The sequence below is a fragment of the Gavialis gangeticus genome, unplaced genomic scaffold (genome assembly GCF_001723915.1).
Source record: "Gavialis gangeticus isolate Ggan-Ray unplaced genomic scaffold, GavGan_comp1, whole genome shotgun sequence".
Taxonomy (NCBI): domain Eukaryota; kingdom Metazoa; phylum Chordata; order Crocodylia; family Gavialidae; genus Gavialis; species Gavialis gangeticus.
The window spans coordinates 78290174-78302528 of record NW_017729034.1 but is presented as its reverse complement, the minus strand read 5'-3'; the positions used below and the strand labels follow the sequence as shown (position 1 = coordinate 78302528).

General features: G+C 42.1%; 1 protein-coding gene across 1 annotated transcript; it reads right to left on the bottom strand.

Annotated features, from left to right (window-relative positions):
- Positions 1-714: 714 nt before the first annotated feature.
- FBXO5 (F-box protein 5) lies at positions 715-9806 on the bottom strand. Its single transcript, XM_019527629.1, has 4 exons — positions 8690-9806; positions 7481-7571; positions 3996-4169; positions 715-2065 (listed from the first exon to the last, which is right to left on the bottom strand). The coding sequence occupies exons 1-4, from the start codon at positions 9397-9399 to the stop codon at positions 1814-1816; spliced, it is 1227 nt and encodes a 408-aa protein (XP_019383174.1). The 5' UTR covers positions 9400-9806; the 3' UTR covers positions 715-1813.
- Between the last annotated feature and the right edge of the window lie 2549 nt (positions 9807-12355).

The following is a 12355-nucleotide window of genomic DNA, read 5'->3' as shown; positions in this document are numbered from 1 at the left end:
GCTGACAGGGAGCCAGGAGACAGCTGTTTCCTGGCAGGGGCTGGGGGATTGCTCCCTGCCCCTCAGAGCTGCCTACTGCCAGGACATGCTCCACCACTGGAGCCTGAGTGGGTATAATGTACCCCTGCCCTAGCAGCAGGGAGCTCCCAGTCCCTGCTCTGTGATAGCCTAGGCTCTGGTGGTAGAGTTTCCCCCAGAAGCAGGCTGCGCCCAGGGTCAGGGATCAATCTTTCGCTCCCGGCTGCCTGAGAGCACATTTGCTCCCAGTTGGCTGTCTACATTTGTCATACTCTGTAGTAATTACTCCTGAGTAAATTTGTTCCTTATATTTACAGATAGCAAATTTACTTGCAGTTAGAGCAAATTATTGTGCAATAAGCATCTGCATGTGTAGACTGCGATGTAGTAATTTGCTCTAATGTAGAGTAGAGCATCTAGTGTAGATGTGCCCAGTTGAACTTACTGGGTTGCCTTCTTAATACCTGTTATTTATCTAGCCAAGATGTAAGGGCCTAAAGGTTGTTGCAAACACCCAGATAATTACAGCTTATTTGCTTCAAAACTGGCCATTTTATGGCACTTAAGAGCAATGAAAAAGTCTCTGGAGAGAGAGCCAAATTATACTTTAAGTGAGCCGGTAGTCTAGGTCTACATAGTTTATGGTGCTAACTTTTAAGCCTCCAATACATCTGCCACCTATTATGGTTTTTTTTCTTGGATGTTACATTACAGTAACTTCCACTAGCTTCCCTGAAGTTATAAGTAGACCACCACAGGACTGAATCTAATAGACGTTTTACACAAAAATTAGAGTACAGTCTTGGTTTAAAAACTTAAATTGTAGGGACTGGGCAGTGCAGAAGGGTTAAACTCTAGAAACGATGTAATATAATCAAGAATTGTAGAGTTTTTTCATGAATTCTCTTGAAAACGCATAATTTATTTTCACATTCACAACAGAGAAGACACACAGAAAATATTTAAAGTAATATTTACAAATATATACAGAATTTTAAAATGCAACATATAATTATGAAAGAAGGGAAAATCAAACCAATGTGATTTTCTTCTGGTAATGCCACGTATTATCCCAATTTACTTTTTTGGTAGGGAAGGGTATGGTAACAGGTTTATCACAGTCTGCAGCTTCTTCATCTTACAAGAAGGAAAATGAAGAACTATCAACTAAATCTAAGATTAATTTCAGGTAAATCATTAGATTAGCTGATGTTGTCAACTTTCAAACTTCAAACTGTAGCAAGGTGACAAATTCCCAAAGACCTCCTTATAATCAAGGGCCCACCATAACTTATTTTTCTTATATAAGAGACCTCCCTAATGTGTGCATTCAAATTCAAATTCCCACTGAAAACTTTTAAAAAGACGATTCTGTGGTAATAAAAGCAACAATTATAAAAATATACCCATTCTCTAAAAACATGTTGCTCTTTTCTCTCCTCTTACCATTGAAAAATACTAATTGAAGACACTTAAGACTACATTCCCAAAATAACTTAAAAATAGGGACATTGCAAATTAGGACTGATAGGTTAGAACACTGTTTAAAAGATGCTGTAGAATATCCATATCAATTTTTTTTCTTTTAAATGTATACATCAGGAAAATATGTTTTGAATTGGACAAAGTTTTAAAATTGAGTAGAACTAAGAAATGGTTCTAGAATACATTCAGCTTTCTTTTTTAAAAGTACATATTCACAAGAAGCGCTTCCATGTTCACTTTTTTGTCAGGATATCTTCTGAGTAGGAATTAACCATTCCAGTGCACTTGTCACTACTACGAGCACAACAGGTCACAACCTCCGCAAATGTTGTTTGCTTTTTTTGGTGCCGGGAAGTGGTCCTAGATTAAAGCTAGATTTCACAGGCTTGTTACTCATACAGTCTCTGGCACAGTGGTAGCTGCATAGGCACTTGGTACAGAAGTCAAAGTTACAGCTTTCACGGCTGCATGTTGCCCTTTGTAGATAGGAGTCATATTTTGCAGGTGAGCCACAGCGACTGCAGACTTTAAGGCTCTCAGTGTTTTTCAAGGTCTTGGCAGCCTATTAAGAAAATATACATAATTTTTTTTATCAAAAAGAAAATCACAGGAATAAATTAATATATACCATTCCCAGTTTCTCTCCTTGCTCTGTAACAGGGACATAATGCAGTCATATCTCCCTCTTCTGTTGAAAGATAAATTATCAACACACAAATTGGGACTTAGGTAGGAACTCTTTTGGCGATTTTATGGAAATTAATCCACCTAAAAACACATGTTGATGGGCTACTCAAGATGATCTTAAGATAACATTGGTATGGTAATCAGGAACAGGGAACTGTTAGGCTTTCACTGTAGTCTTTAAATTATTACTATTCTAATGCCTGGATTAGCTATCATAGGCTAAGTACAGACAGTCAAAAAGCCTGAGGCTGAATCAATTCAACCTTTGCAGGTTAGTCTGCGCTGCATAGACTGAACTGATAAGCAAGTGAACAGACATTCACTTTTGATTCTAGAAATGCAGTCCCATGTCTGCAGTGGCCAAGACCAGAAGCTGGGCAACACTAGAGCATGCCTCCCTAACTCCACTGGAGCACAGAGCTTGGGCCAAGGCTAGCCTGCCCATCTTGTGAAGTGAGGTTTGCAGGAGAGGTACCAAGCATCCTGGGATGTTGAGGGCTGTGAGTTCACTTGAATCTGGAGGAGATCTGGGACAGAAGTTCAACAAACTGATTTAAACTAAATCAGTTATACGACATCCATCCATACTTATTTTAAAAGTTTCAGCCATTTTGAAAGTGGTTCATGTATACTGAACTTCTGTTCTGTTACAGATTTGAACCAGTTTATGATCACTTATACTACTGTATGTTTAATCTCCCAAGATGCTTTGCACCTCCCCTGTAAACCCTCCCCCTGGCAAGTGGGCAGGGTAGACTTGGCCAAGTTGTCTGCTCCAACTGAGCACAGAGATGTACTATAGCACTCCCTGGCTTCTGACCTGTGCCACTGCAGGCATGTGGCTGCACTTCCAGAATCAAAAGTGAATGTTCACTTGCTTAGTGGTTCAATCTACACAGCTTAGACTAACCTTCAAAGGTTGAATTGCTTCAGTGACAGGCTTTTTGATGGTCTGCACTTAGCCTAAAAACAGATGCACTCCAAATCACTGTGCCTGATGCCTGAAAATTCATATCTGTGTAATGTAAACACATTTCTTATGTCAGTGGTATCAAAGATAAGTGTTCTAAGAATCCAGTTTTCCAGTTGTTATTTTCTTTATACGCATGTGTGTATATGTATGTGTATGCACACACACACACAAAATAACACATTTCTCTCGCCTGCACAATGAAAACTAATTAAATCACAAATACTCTTGTTTCTAATAACGCTGTCACATTTTTAGCGCTATAAAGTAATGTTTATTTGTACAATGAGTTTTCAAATACAGGGTAGCTTTAATCTGGCTAAGAACTATTACATTTCAGTGAAAAAAGTTTGCTAGTCATGTATATCTTTGCATATTTGACTAAAATAACATGTACACCAATATTTTAAATAATTTTATTTTCACAAGAAACAGATTAAATCATATTGCAGTTCATTTGGAAAAAAGCAGCAAAAAAATCATCAGCAAAACGCTAAAAAGCAGCAAAAAAGTGGCAATAGCCAAAGAAAAAATATACTGAATATTACTACTTCCACAACTTGATGAAAGCATTAACTCAATTTATTAATAGTTAGGGACACCTCTGCCTAGTGAGGAAGCTTTACTGTGGACTTTTAAAACTTAGAAACTTATTCAACTGAGTTAAATCTCAAAAACATTTCTAAATGGGTAATAAATTGAAGTAGTGGCCAAACAATAGTCCCAGCAGACTTCATTAAGTCAGAAATGGCTGTTTTGGATGTCAGATAAATCTAGATACTGAAAATGCTTGACAGCACGCCCATAGTTGAAGATGAAAACAAATGACAGTTACCTCAGAAAACTCCAGAAGTCTGCTGTGAGGACTGTTCTGATCGGGTGCTTTGGCTCTGGATGATTTCTTGCATGAAATGCTTGGTGGTACTGCTTTCTGAACAGAAGCTAAAGCCGCTCGACACAGAACATATTCCCTTGTTGCAGCCTGTTCTGAGGGTTTTGCATTGCTGTCCTGTTGGGAGGTAAAAGGAGGTTAAAATTTAACAAGGCTTCTCTTTGACAACTCAGTTTGACGTAAAATAACTTGAGTGCCTTTAAGAGTAATGGGGTTGTATTCTTAAGCCTTTCTCTGGCCACTAGATTTCCAATATTTCTGAGTCTGGATAGTTAGCTAATTGATCACTTTACCATCATTACAATTTTAAGTGCACATGAGAATGCGAGCCAGTCCTTTAAAATCTTCAATTATATTGCAAGTTATTTCCAAATTAACAATGGTTTTAGTCGTTTAAATCATGGTAGTGCAGGAATGATGTTGTAGCTATGATGGTCCAGAAAATATGCAAGAGGTAAGGATTTTTGAGGGTGATCTCTCTTATTGGGCCAACTGCATAGTTTGGATAGACTTTGAGCAATGGTTTTCAACCTTTTTAGATTCAAAGCACCCCTCAGAAAATACTGACTCAGAAAGACTATAACAAGTCAACATGTTTTTAATATTATGCCTGGTTTTATCTTGTGAATCATGTTTGCACACCCAACAATGCTAACATTGTGTGGCACTCTATGATCTCACCTCTCAAAGAATCTCAAGGGACCCCAGAATGCCATGGCATCCTGGTTGAGAATCACTGACTTAGACAAGTTTTTGAATGCAGTACATTCTTCTTCAAAAGCTTGACTAAAACTGTCCCAACCATGGAGTTGGTCCAATAAAACATAACACCCACAAAAATCCTTTCCTTTAGAAAATCTGCAATTTAATTCCAGTAAACTAAATCTCTCCAAAGAATCTTTTCTTGAAATTCTGTTGTGATAGATAGGAATGCTTGTGATTTTTTTTTGTCCTAAAAAGTAAACTTCTAGTTCAGATGTTCCAGGCTTGCACACAAGATTAGCAAAGAAAGAAGCAAGTGTAATGGGACCTGTATTTGTATCAATGGTGTTCAATGGTTTCAGCCTAAGGTCAACAGTTCAAAACAAGAGGTCACAATCACATCTTTTATGGTATCTTCTCTAGCCTGCTCCATTTCCTTTGCACCACTCAGGAATAAATGCCTAGTCTTTGGAATAAAGAGTCCGCCAAGGCTAACATAATTGGATCTCATATTACCATCTCTCATAAACTTGCTGGATGCTGGGCATGGCTGGTATAAGACGCCTTCCTGATACCTAGCTGAGTCATGGAGACCACTGGTATCTGAGCAGCCCCTAATGCTGGGGCTAAGAATCTAAAGCCAGAAGACAGATACATCTGATTCTTCAAAATGCAAGCTACACTTTAAAGCACTTAAAAAATAGAATGCTTCAGTCACAGACAGACCTTCAGGCCCTTACCACACAACCCCTGCCAAATCACTGTGGTTACATGCAGCAGAGTACTTGCCAGGTAAGAGGCATAACAGGAGTCTACTGCATCCCACAGCTCTTCTCACCCCCTCTTCTCTACCCTGCAAACTCAGGGGTAGTGAAGCAGACTGTCAAGGAGTGCTTTTCAGTAGAGCCAGCTGTCAGTGGGTAGACAAATATAACAGTGGAAACATTTCAAAGACATTTGAAATGTTTCAAAGGGCCAGCTTCACAAAAACATAGATACCCTGCAAAATTGGATCACTAAGCCCTCTCCTCTGGCATACTTCATAGTTAGGCTTGGCAGAATTAAATTTTAAAAAATAATTTTAGTGGATGATATTGATGTTTACTTTTAAGTATTTAATTAGACTTTTATCAATTTAAATTTTCAGGATTGAGTGAAATTAAGGGTGTGGGGGACAAGCAATTTATTAATGACAAATGTAACTACTGTAGGACTGCTGCCAGCTGAGTGGCAGAGGTGCCATCAGTTCCAGCTCTGCTTGACCACAGCTCCCTCATTCACTTTGTTACTTCCTTTTCCTTTGTTCCCAGTCCTCTTGGGCTTCTGGGATTTGCAGTCTAAACTACAGTCTGCACAGTTCTGTAGGACTGCTCCCCCTGTCATCACACACACACAACCAGCCACTTCTCTTACATCCCTTTTCTATAAGTTTCAATTATGAACAATGGATTTTTTTTGTCCGTCTGTGAGTGTGAGGTGAAATTGATGTTTATCAACAAAAATCAAATCCTGCCAAGCCTATTCATAGTGCATGCTCACATACCAGGAAGTAATTTGTTTTATAATGCTTGTAAATAGTTACTTCTTATAAGTTTATTTTTGAAGCATATGAAAAGGCACATATATCTTCTCATTCACTGCTGGAAGGACATCTGCCTTGGGCTGAGATTTCATAACAGGTTGTTCAACAAGTTTCCTCTCTCCTTCCTCTTTTTTGGAGTCCCCAAGTGGTTGTCCTGGGAAGAACAGAACCATCTGCTGCTAGATACTGTCCCAGGCACAAACAGCATCAGTCAAAATTCCCAGGCTTATCAGAGGCCCACAGGGAAGCAGCCAAATAAAGGGATCAGACCTACTCTCTTTCTTCTGCAATGCAGCAGGCAGACAGGCTTTGGAACCACTGCTTGCGAGGAAAGACAACGCATGTTTTCAAGGAAGTGATATTTCTTCCGCTTTACTCCGCATTGGTGAGACCGCAGCTGGAGTATTGTGTCCAGGTCTGGGTGTCGCACTTTAACAAGGTGTGGAAAAGCTTGAGAGTCCAGAAAAGAGCCACCCGTATGATCAGACTTGCACGGCAAGCCATATGAAGAAAGACTAAGGGACCTGGGACTCTTCAGCCTGAAAAAGAGAAGGCTGAGATGGGACTTGACAGCAGCTTATCGCTACATCGGGGGAATACATCAAGGGCTCAGTGAGCAACTGTTCACCAGGGCACCCGTGGGGAAAACCAGGAGTAATGACCACAAACTCATGGAAGACTGTTTCAGGCTCAACATTAAAAAAAACTTCTTCAGTTAGGGTGTTCAGACTGGAATAAGCTGCCTCCAGAGGTGGTGCAGTCACCTACCCTGGAAATCTTCAGGAGGAGACTGGATGGTCACCTTGCTGAGGTCACCTGACCCCAGTTGTCTTTCCTGCCTAGCGTAGGCAGCTGGACCTGATGATCTTCCAAGGCCCCTTCCAGCCTTGTAATCTATGAATGTTCATTAAAGGCTTCATTCGAGGTTCTATATCTACAGCTGAACTTGACAGAACCTCTAATCTTCACAAGAAGTTAGGGGCACTTCAATTTAACCACTGCAAAGTGTACAGTAAATACATTTCCAGCTTATAATCGAACAGGAATTTCCTTAATAGCATTACCCTTGAGGACCACAAGCAGTGCCTATACAACAGGTCAGGCACTTCTGAGTTAGATTAAAAATCCAAAGGTAGGAACTTACAGATATGTGTTTTACTGCTTTACTATACAGCTGGGAAGCCCATTTGTCTTGTTGCAGAATTTTCTTCCATGTTGTGCTTACTTTCGCAACACTGTAGTGAAAACACAAGCACTTTAGTCATTGTGCGGAAATAATAGTAAAACTGTTGCTCAATAATTGTTCTCAAATCTAGTAATAAAAAGTACCCCTCTTCAAGAAATAGAATAACCCAAACATGAAATTACTTTTTCTGAACTCACACTAAACTAGGCATTGCACAAATATAAAAGGTAAATATATATAAATAGGTCCCTATAAGCTTATCATTTAAGCAGACAAAAGGAAACTATAAACAGAAGTGGCTGGGGGGGGAGGGGAGGCAAGATACAATTTGTTGGTATTTTGATTCAGCATGGCAATATTGTCATTTATATTTGTCATTTTATTCTTTTCATGAAGAATTAATAAAAGAAGCAAAAGTCAGAAAAATAATGCTTTATAACTAGGACTGAGATGTTAACTCCTAATGTATTCTATTTCTCTCTCTCTGAAAAAATAAAATGTGTTTATATTTTGGAAAACTTCTATTTTCACTGTTTTAAGCGATTATTTAAATATTGAAACTGGCTAGCAAACTATTGATCTATAGGAGTAGATGAAAAACCCTTGCTTCATAGTGTTTTTCATGGAGGTTTTCCTATGAAAGGGCATATCACCCCTATACAAAATGTACATATGCTAAAAGTTTACACTTTCAAAATTATTAGTACAAAGCATAACACTGACTAAAATGCGAAAGTCATGTCCTTCAGCAAACAGCAGTATCCTTTATGGTTCCAAAATACCTTACTACGTCTATACTCAGACTGTTTCAGGAGCTCCATGAGCTCTTGCATTAGTTCACAGAGCTCCTGAAACAGACAGACAGACAGACAGCTGAACTGCAGAAAACATTGTCCAGTTAAAAGTAAAAAAAACCCCAAATAAATCAAAACATTAGTTTATTTATACAGTACAATAGGGAAGAATAGTTTAGAAAAAGTAAGCATATGTTGCATTATTCATGATTGCAGAGCAGACTAATCAATGTAGTAAAACAGGTTCAATATTCTTTTTTGTGAAAAGCAGCAGTGGTATACTCAAGAGGTACTCCTAGCTCAGAAACTACAGTCTGAAGTACCACTGCTCTATTCACTTTCACAGTTAAAGTCAGAAAGTTATTAAACTTACTTTATTAAGTCCATTTCATCAAGATGCCTTAAAATGTTTGCTAAAAGATGTCTGAACTCCCTTCGGAAGAGTTCACTGAGAATGTCTATTTTATCTAATCCCATTTTTCTGCCAATTAGATTCTGAAGTCCAATGCTTTCCCTGGAAATAATTCTGTCCACAGTAGCCCAGGTGCCAAGATTTCTTTTGCCGTTCTTTTTCAAAGTTGAGCAAACTAATTCTTCAAAATGAGTAACTGGCAGTGAGGTTTTTTTTGGAAGCTGTAACTGGCTTTGGTTCTTTATAAGACAGTGTTTTGGTGTATCAAAGATATTTCCTGCCAATGGTATACTGTCCTCATGGTCTGTTGGATCATTACTTTGGTTGCTTAACATAGAAGAGTAGCCACTGTCCTCATTAATCCTACTGTTTTCCAGTGTTTCCATTTCATGGGCATCCTCCCCAAGTCTGCACAGTACTTGCTGGTTTTCTTTGTTATGTATAGGCCTTCCTTCAGTTTTCAGGTCTAGATTTCTTGGGCTTGTATTATGCAGTAGATTATGACACTCTTTGGCACAGTCTTTACAAGTCACCATTTCATTATCTGAAGCACAGGATTCTTCTACTCTCATCTTTGCTGCATCAGGCTTTAATGGGGTGAATCTATTATGGACGTGGTTACAATTAAAATCGCATTTCATTTTGATTGAATGGTTAAGATTTGCTTTCATTATTTTATTGGTTGTATCCTGCAAAAAAATAACAGTGTTAAACTAGGGGAAAACAACAGCAAATCTTCTTTACATTAATCCACACACACTATTGCAAACAAACTGTTTGGCTTCTATCCTTCTTTAAACATCTATACCCAAAGCATACACAAAACCAGAGTACATATTTTATATTGGCAACCATTTGCTCCAGTTTTCCTTGTATCTGATGTAGGGATGTAAAAATTGTTTTAAAAATTACCCATTTAAACTCTTTTAACTATATTGGTTAAATAGACCTGTGGCAGAGGGGCAGGGCAGCATGGGGATTGCAGGGAGTTCTGCTACCACTTAGGACTGAAGACTGTGGCTCCACACATTGAGTGTAGGAGTGGGCAGGCAGCGGTGCTAACAGTGGCAGTGCAGGGTGGCGGGGCCCACAGCTCTGCACTGTCCGCTGTTGCAGGAGCAGCTGTAGCAGGAGCTGCCCAGGTGCCAGTGTAGATCCAGGCTGAAGAATCATGTGGCTGCTGCAGAGGAAGGTAACTAGTAGTTACCTGGGGGAGTGGAGCACAGTAAAAGTTGAATAGTAGAGCCAGTAGGGTTTAAATACAAACAAGCACAGCAGCATGGCTGCCACTGGGTGTCACAGCTTCATGGAGCCAGGCACCCCTTTCCACACAACACCTACAGGGGCTCCTGTCTGCTGGGACAGCCACACCATGCCCAGTGCCTCTAGCCCAACTATGCCTGAAGTCCCAGTTACTAATTCTTTACTCCCACCCACCCCTGACAGCTGCCACACTGCTCCCTGCCCCATCTGGATGCTGCCAGCAGCCAGGCTGGCACCGTGCTCCTCCCACTCAGCTGAGGGCTTGCCCTGGTGCAGCTCTTGGCAGAGGGTGCTCAGCCCTCAAGTGGATGCCTCAGGCACAATCCTATGCAGCACATCCATCCACCACTGGGGGACAGTCAGGAGGCAGGTGATGCCTGTGGCTCTGGGCTGAAGAACCACCAGTCCCAGGAGACGGGAGCCCCTGTGGGTGCTATGTGGGGGAACCTGTCTCTGTTAAGCCTGCCCATGGCACCTGATGGCAGTCCCACCACTGTGCTCACTCCTGTTTAAGGACTGCTGGGTCCATCGCACAACTATGCCTGGCTATACTACCCCTGGTAACCACAAGCTACCTTCCTGTTGCAGAATCTGAGCGATGCTGCAGCCTAGATCTGTGCCACTTCCTGGGTAATCCCTGCTGGAGCCACTCCCCTGCCAGGAGGCAGCACTGAGCCAGGAGGTAAATGGCAAATGTATAAATAAACAGTATAAATATAATTATTATTTAACCATTTAACTTTTTGCATGCTTAATATGATAGCAAACTTCTTGGTCCATTTATTTTTCTGAAATTCACTTTCTACAGAAAAACTCCAAGAACGATCAAAAAAAAGACTACCTTCCCTTCCTCAGAGGTCTTTACACAGGGGTGAGCAAATATTTGGGCTGGAGTACCACTTGACAAGTTTTGGCGAGCTGTTGAGGGCCACATATGCACAATCCCCGGCCCCAGCTTGGCTGTATCCACAGTTGTGGGGGCAGGGGATGGAGCCTGTCCCATCCAGCCATCAGGGTTCCTGGGAGCCAGGGCGGAGAGGGTGGGGATATGCACACACATCAGACTGGGCTGGATGAGCTGTGCTTAGGCCCTGGAGGGTACTAGGCAGAAGTAGCCCATTTGTCTGCTCAGCATTGCCCCATGGCTGGAGCCATCAACATTAGAGCATAGCTCACTCAGGCTCTGTTGCACAGTGCCAGATGGCTGGAGCTACTTCTGCCAAGTGTCCCACGCGGTGCCTGTGAGATGCAGTCCAGCTCTGCGGGCCACGGGCACTGCCTGCCAGCAGAGGCCAGGACATAAGCACAGCTCACCAGAGCCTGTGGGGGCAAATTGCATCCCCCTGGCTCCAGTGAGATGCCGGATAGAAAAAGCCTTGCCCACCCACCCCTGTGCAGCAGGCCCTGGGTGAGCCATGGTCAGGTCTCTGGCTCTGCTGGTGGGCAACTTGGGGGGCAACTCTGGCTTGTGCTGGCACCACATGATGCCAGATGGGAGGCAGTCTCTTCCCACCTGCTTATTGTCTGGTGTGGGTATGGCTCCATTCCCTTCTGGGCACAGAATACACACAAGCTCTGGCCATACAGTGCCATCTGAGAGCTAGACTACCATATTTACATGGCCAGGCAGGGGCTGGAGATGGAGTTTGATAGTAAACAGTGGGGGAGAAGGGACAGAAGCTGTGGGAGATGATGAGGGAGGATGTGGGCACAGGGAGGGGAACAGACAGATGCTACTGTTGTGACTCTGGCCTTGACCCAGGCTCAAGGCCAAAACTGGGGAGACAGCAATCACCTGCTGCCAACTCTGCTTTGTACTCAAATCCAAGATGAGGAGCCTTTCCCCGACAATGTTGAATGGGTGGGACATCATCTTGGATTTAAATATTAAGTGCGTACAATGAAAAATAGACTTGATTCCATAATATTAATTTATTTTTATTAATATTACATAGAGGTGCACTCATATCAGGATTGATAAAAGGAAAATTGGCATTATTGGCAATCATTTTTTTTGGCTGATGTGGCTGATGTTGATCAATGCTGCATGCATGTGCACAGCTGCAGCACGCACACAGTCAGGAGTGCAGCTCAGCAGCTTGGAGAGCAGTATCCCACCAGTAAGTCTATGTGAGGGAGGAAGGGGTGTGGGGGACACAGATCGAGACCCCTGTGTTGAGGGAGGGAGTGGGACCAGGGCAGGGCTGCACAGCCATGGTGGGCCATGGGACAGAGCTGCGGCTCATCTGGGGAATGTGCTCCTGCCGTTGCATGGAGGAATGGGGACCATGTGCCCCCCGGATCTGTGCACGGGGCGAAGGCAGGCTGCACTTCCCAGTGGCGGGGGGGGGGGGGGGGGGGGCC

Excerpts from the sequence above, each read along its gene's own strand:
- FBXO5 (XM_019527629.1), bottom strand. The coding sequence starts at position 9,399 with ATGAAAGCAAATCTTAACCATTCAATCAAAATGAAATGCGATTTTAAT. Across the intron at positions 4,170-7,480 it reads AAGCAGTAAAACACATATCT|GACAGCAATGCAAAACCCTC; the intron begins GTAAGTTCCTAC and ends ACCTCCCAACAG. Across the intron at positions 2,066-3,995 it reads GACTTCTGGAGTTTTCTGAG|GCTGCCAAGACCTTGAAAAA; the intron begins GTAACTGTCATT and ends TTTTCTTAATAG.